The sequence below is a fragment of the Limulus polyphemus genome, unplaced genomic scaffold, assembly GCF_000517525.1.
Source record: "Limulus polyphemus unplaced genomic scaffold, Limulus_polyphemus-2.1.2 Scaffold7390, whole genome shotgun sequence".
NCBI lineage: Eukaryota > Metazoa > Arthropoda > Merostomata > Xiphosura > Limulidae > Limulus > Limulus polyphemus.
The window spans coordinates 19,232-25,661 of NW_013673000.1; the positions used below are offsets into that span (position 1 = coordinate 19,232).

General features: G+C 33.0%; 1 protein-coding gene across 1 annotated transcript in view; it reads left to right on the forward strand.

Annotated features, from left to right (window-relative positions):
• The window catches only part of LOC106474581 (store-operated calcium entry regulator STIMATE-like), a 13,788-nt gene extending 7,921 nt beyond the window's left edge, over positions 1-5,867 (forward strand). Inside the window, exons 5-7 of the mRNA XM_013935269.2 lie at positions 683-795; positions 3,003-3,086; positions 4,652-5,867. Coding sequence (XP_013790723.1) covers positions 683-795; positions 3,003-3,086; positions 4,652-4,867 — 413 coding nt within the window. The 3' untranslated portion in view covers positions 4,868-5,867. The remainder of the gene's footprint in view (positions 1-682; positions 796-3,002; positions 3,087-4,651) is intronic.
• Positions 5,868-6,430: the final 563 nt, after the last annotated feature.

Genomic DNA, 6,430 nt, shown 5'->3' on the forward strand with positions numbered 1-6,430 from the left:
CTTAACCAATATACTTCCAATAAATATGACCTAACTGGACAGTACTTAGTGCCTTAACCAATATACTTCCAATAAATATGACCTAACTGGACAGTACTTAGTGCCTTAACCAATATACTTCCAATAAATATGACCTAATGGGATAGTACTTAGTGCCTTAACCAATATACTTCCAATAAATATGACCTAACTTGACAGTACTTAGTGCCTTAACCAATAGTAATGAATTAAAAGTTTTAAGTTTTTTATCATCCTGACGTTTTATACATTGAAAAGTTTTAAATTAGCATCTCATTTTAACTGATACAGTGTATGTAGTAGACAGTATTAATGATTGTGATGCCAGCTATTTTAGGTGATGCAACAGGTAAAATAAACTAATACACGTGTAACTTTACCAGTGTGGTTTTTATAACTTATTCAGGGTCTTCCATACCATAACACAGTAAACACTTAATGGTGTTATTGTGTAATCTTTTTTTAACAAGTAGTAGTTATTTTAACATAAATCACATCTGTGGTTTACATTATTTTCACTGTCCATTGTAATTTGTCAAGTATCATCCAGTGAATTCATTCAACAGCTAGTGAAAAGTAAATGATTTTATGTTGTTGAGTGTTTAATCGAGATATGAAAGTATTACACTCTAGTATTACTTAAAGACTTTTCATCTTTGATCAGGTATACCTCCACAGATTAATGCCTGGCTTGCTCAGTGTGGCATGTATGTTGTGATAGTTTTAGTGGAGAAACTACTCATCACTTTGCTCATACAACTTCACTTTTGGGAAAGCGTAAGTAACACAAACTGTATTTGTAAAGGTGTTATTAATACAGCGTAAATGTTAACGTATTGTGGCTACTCGATTATTGCTGATTTGTGTAAGTAGTTCAAAAACAGTCTTACAGGTTGAAAGCTTTTCTTAAAACACATTCAGTTTATTTGTAGTACAGGAAAGTAAATGCATGCAATTAACAAATAAATAGTCAAACAAAATCATAAGATATTGAAACATGAATATATTTGACAAAAATTATACTATCTGTCAGTGGTGTAATTGCTGAAGATTGGCCCCCTACATTTATTCCACTTGTCAACAGTTCTTAATTTTGTTAGGCCCCCCTGCAATTGCGGGGGCATATTTAAGCCACTGTTCTCTGTTAACAAGCTATTTAAAGTAAACTTTATCTAGAATTAGGTCATTCCTAAAATGTTATTACAGCTTTTGAATAGTATCTGTACAAAATTTCTTTAAGAATCCAAATTAAATGGTAAATATTTAGCTAAGAAAAAGTAAATCTTGTAGTTTCACTGTGTATCCCACATTTGAGGCACGTATAAATGTAATTCAGTTGTTAATCAAGTTTTCACCAAAAAAATGTTACCAGTGACAGCTTTTTTTATCATATTTTATTTGAAACTGCCACTCGAAGATCCTAATACATGCTCTGATCTAACTAATTTTTACAGTTTATGTTGTTTTGATTATTGTGTAAAGAGAAGAATGCAAAGTTGAGCCCATTTAATGATGACGAAACCATTTTATTTCTTGAACTTCAAGTTATACTCGTTCACCGATAGGCCTAAAATCACAGTAATTCCACTTACTTGATGACAACAATAGATCAACTATGTGCCGTCCTGGTTCTAGTCATTAAGTCACACTCATCATGTGACTCTGACTACTTAAGTACAAATGTCGAAGCTAAAAAACTTAGCTATACGAAATAATGAAATTTAGCTTTGATCTCATTTTTTATAGGAGGTTTTCCTGAACTAGTTGATACATTTGTGACTTTTAGGTAGTGCTATTAAATATTATGAAAAACATCATTAGGTCATTAAACTCCTGCAGTTGGGGAGATTGTTTAATTAGTGGTAAGAAAGAAGAAAAAAAAACACTTTTCATATGAATTAGTATCAGCTGACAACAGTACAAAATACACTGTTTGAAGCTAAACACCTACATGAGGTAGTCACAATGATGTCTTAGACTAAACACTTACATCAAACAAGGTCTGAAGCTAAACACCTACATGAGCTAGTCACAATGATGTCTCAGACTAAACACTTACATCAAACAAGGTCTGAGGCTAAACACCTACATGAGATAGTCACAATAATGTCTCAGACTAAACACTTACATCAAACAAGGTCTGAGGCTAAACACCTACATGAGGTAGTATCAGTGATGTCTCAGACTAAACACCTACATCAGACAAACATGAGGTCTGAGGCTAAACACCAATCTGAAGCATTTACAGCAAGATCTCAGGCTGAAAACCTACGTGAGGTAGTCACAATGATGTCTCAGACTGAAGACTTCCTAAGCTATTTTAGTATGTAAACATATGTTTGATCAAGTTGAAACTGTAATGAAACAGCATCTGTCATTTTTAAACATTTAAAAAAATGTCTGTCTTAAAACGGTACCATACTAACTTGACAAGTAAATAAACAAAAATATTACATTTATATATCTACTTGTAAAAATGTCCTGAATTGCATGTTTTAAACACTTGAGTAGAAGTAAAACACTTGTCTTAACAACATAGATGTTCAGTCATGCAAATTGTCCAGACTTAGAATTAGCATCTAATTTATAAACACTTACATCAAACAAGGTCGTTTAGTCTGAGACATCATTGTGACTACCTCATGTAGGTGTTTAGCCTCACACCTTGTTTGATGTAAGTGTTTAGTCTGAGACATCATTGTGACTACCTCATGTAGGTGTTTAGCTGTCATATCTGCCTCAAGTAGGTGCTTTACAGATAGGGTTAAGAGAATAATGAAATAGTTGTTGTGTCTTTCACCTATATAAAATACATACTTTATGTAAAATGTAACACACATGATAAACATAAAAACACATGTTTCATAAACATCCACTGAGAAATATGGATTATCTTTTAAAAAATGTGATATTCCCTTGTTCTTGTTTTTAATACTTTTTCTTGTTATAACTTGATATCCACACTGTTACATTTTACTTTACAGGTTAGGGAATTCATTATGTCACCAATAAGAAACCCGAAGGTTGAAGTTGCTATTGTGGTGTTGATAATACCGTTTATAGTTAACGTAAGTGTTAAAAAAACATGATTTTGTTAACTAGTATCTTACAGGTAAGAGAGTCAAAGTTTCAAACTTGTCCAATGTTGTTGTTTTCTACTTGTACTGAAACATATTTTAGTTAAGATAAGTTTCAAAAACAACTTAATCATCATTTACAGGATTGTCAAAAACAACAACTTAAGTATCGCTTACAGAAATGTAAAAAAAATTCAGCCTCTAAATGTTATTAGTACTTACATAATTAAAGATGTGAAACACGCTAATTGTCTTTCTTTCTGGTTTATTACGTATTTTAAAATGGTTTCATAGCAGCATCGTGAAATTGATTCAGTATAAGTGAAATACGCACAAACGTGACAGCGTGTCTGTAGACTGTTTACTGTCACGCAACAAACGTGACAGCGTGTCTGTAGACTGTTTACTGTCACGCAACAAACGTAACAGCGTGTCTGTAGAATGTTTACTGTCACGCAACAAACGTGACAGCGTGTCTGTAGACTGTTTACTGTCACGCAACAAACGTGACAGCGTGTCTGTAGACTGTTTACTGTCACGCAACAAACGTGACAGCGTGTCTGTAGACTATTTACTGTCACGCAACAAACGTAACAGCATGTCTGTAGACTGTTTACTGTCACGCAACAAACGTAACAGCGTGTCTGTAGACTGTTTACTGTCACACAACAAACGTAACAGCGTGTCTGTAGACTGTTTACTGTCACACAACAAATGTAACAGCATGTCTGTAGACTGTTTACTGTCACACAACAAACGTAACAGTGTGTCTGTAGACTGTTTACTGTTACATAACAAACGTAAAACAGTATTGTAACGTATGATAGCAAGAAGTCAGTATGGCAACGTACGATAGCAAGAAGTCAGTAGGGCAACGTACTACAATAGCAAGAAGTCAATATGGTAACGTACGATAGCAAGAAGTCAATATGGTAACGTACGATAGCAAGAAGTCAATATGGTAACGTACGATAGCAAGAAGTCAATATGGTAACGTACGATAGCAAGAAGTCAGTATAGCGATAGCAAGAAGTCAATATGGTAACGTACGATAGCAAGAAGTCAATATGGTAACGTACGATAGCAAGAAGTCAGTATAGCGATAGCAAGAAGTCAATATGGTAACGTACAATAGCAAGAAGTCAATATGGTAACGTACGATAGCAAGAAGTCAATATGGTAACGTACGATAGCAAGAAGTCAATATGGTAACGTACGATAGCAAGAAGTCAGTATGGTAACGTACGATAGCAAGAAGTCAGTATAGCGATAGCAAGAAGTCAATATAGCAACGTACGATCAAATAAAGCATCAGTTTTACTGGTATGATTTTATTGTTCAAACAAAGTCAAGTACTGTACAATGCTTATGGGCAAAAGTGTCAAAAGAGTGACAGTTGTTAATTTACTTAATATTTATAATATGTATCGGTGATACATCCTATTGTATTATAAAACTTTTAAACTATTGGTATTTTCTCATTACATGTTGTTTTTTTCCCCAGTTACGCTGAGGAAATCCCCAAAACATTTTATTTTTATGTGTACAAACTGTAGGTCATCATGTTCTGGGTGACCGATAACTTCTTAATGCACAAACATGGACGATGGAAGACCGAAGAAAACCCTACCACAAAGTTGAAGGTCCACTACCAACCAATGGATAACCAGGAAAATTCTGAAGTTGAAATTCTTTTATCAGACGAGGATAATGAGGGATCAGATGATGCTGGATGTCATCACCATCATCGCAAGTCCATATCAATTGTTTGAGTTTATATCCGATGTTATCTAATCAGAGTGAAGAAGCAGCAATAGAATTATTCTGTAACTTCTTTTTTTCGTTGGTATTCAGTTATTTTGGTTAAATGGTTTTTTAACCAAAGTATCGAAGATTTCTAGGATATGAACAACTTGTTAATAAATCGTATATGTACTTTTACAACGCTTAAATGTTTTTATAAATTATTAACTTAAACTTTGTTGTGTTTGTTTTGTTTTTTTACAATTTTTGGGCACTTTTTTAAATATGTTCTGTCATTCTAAATTCTTAGTTGCTTGAATGAGCATACATGACCAGTTAGTTTGTTGGTGGACACGTAAAACAAATGTAATATCAGAAAGAGTTAATTTACTTCTTTGATGAATTACAGTGTATGAACCACAAGTAAAACTTTTTCTGTTTAATTTACTAATTATTTTTGTGGAGTAAATCGCACAAACAGTGGAAAATATTCAGTTTGTTGAGCAATGAAAGCTACTTTAATGTACTATGGAGCTCTTATTACAAACTTAAATTAAAGGGATGAGTTAGTTCAGTTTGTTGAGCAGTGAAAGCTACTTTAGTGTACTATGGAGCTCTTATTACAAACTTAAATTAAAGGGATGAGTTAGTTCAGTTTGTTGAGCAGTGAAAGCTACTTTAGTGTGCTATGGAGCTCTTATTACAAACTTAAATTAAAGGGATGAGTTAGTTCAGTTTGAGAGGATGTAACAGGTATGGTGATTAACAATTATTAGTGATTATAAGTCAAATTATTGATCACATAAATAAACTGGTATTTGAATTCATCTGTTTTAGAGGCACGTTGTTTAAAAAATCTTTTTTTGTTTTACTTTGAATTATATAGCATTTAGTAAAACAAACAACCAGCTACATTGTTTTGAAATTGCGAAAAGGATGAAACTAGCTGTATAAAAGATAAAATATGACCATTATTCTTTTAAAAGGATCATTATCCGGTCCCAATAAACGTATTTTGTACTATTTAAATTGTAGTTTTGTTTTACTCTGATTTAGATGTTTATTGTATTTGTCAGTGATTAATACTGTACATTATGTAGTGTTGCTAAACAACACATTTAAAGAGGGATTGACGCTCTAGGCCTAATGATTATATAGTGTTACTAAACAACACATTTAAAGAGGGATTGACGTTCTAGGCCTAATGTAACCATAGAACTTCTTTATTAGTTTGTGATTTGGACTTCAAGTCGAACGTTTTCCATATTAAAACAATTTTAAGAACTCATGAGTGAAAAGAAAAAATTAATATATATTGTTATTCTTAAATTTGTTTAACACAAACTGGAGTTTATTATGAGACATTTCTATAAACGTAAATGAGATCGCAACCTATATCTCCAGAATGTAACTTTATTAGCTCAGTATTTTGCTATTACAGCTTCTTCGGCTATATTGTTATATGTCAACTGCACTACATCTGTTGTATCCAGTGCTGACGAGGCTTTTCGCATAATACCAGGGCTCATCAGAATGACCTAGGAATTTATATACACATCAATCACCAGTTTTCATGAACAGTGACTGTTATG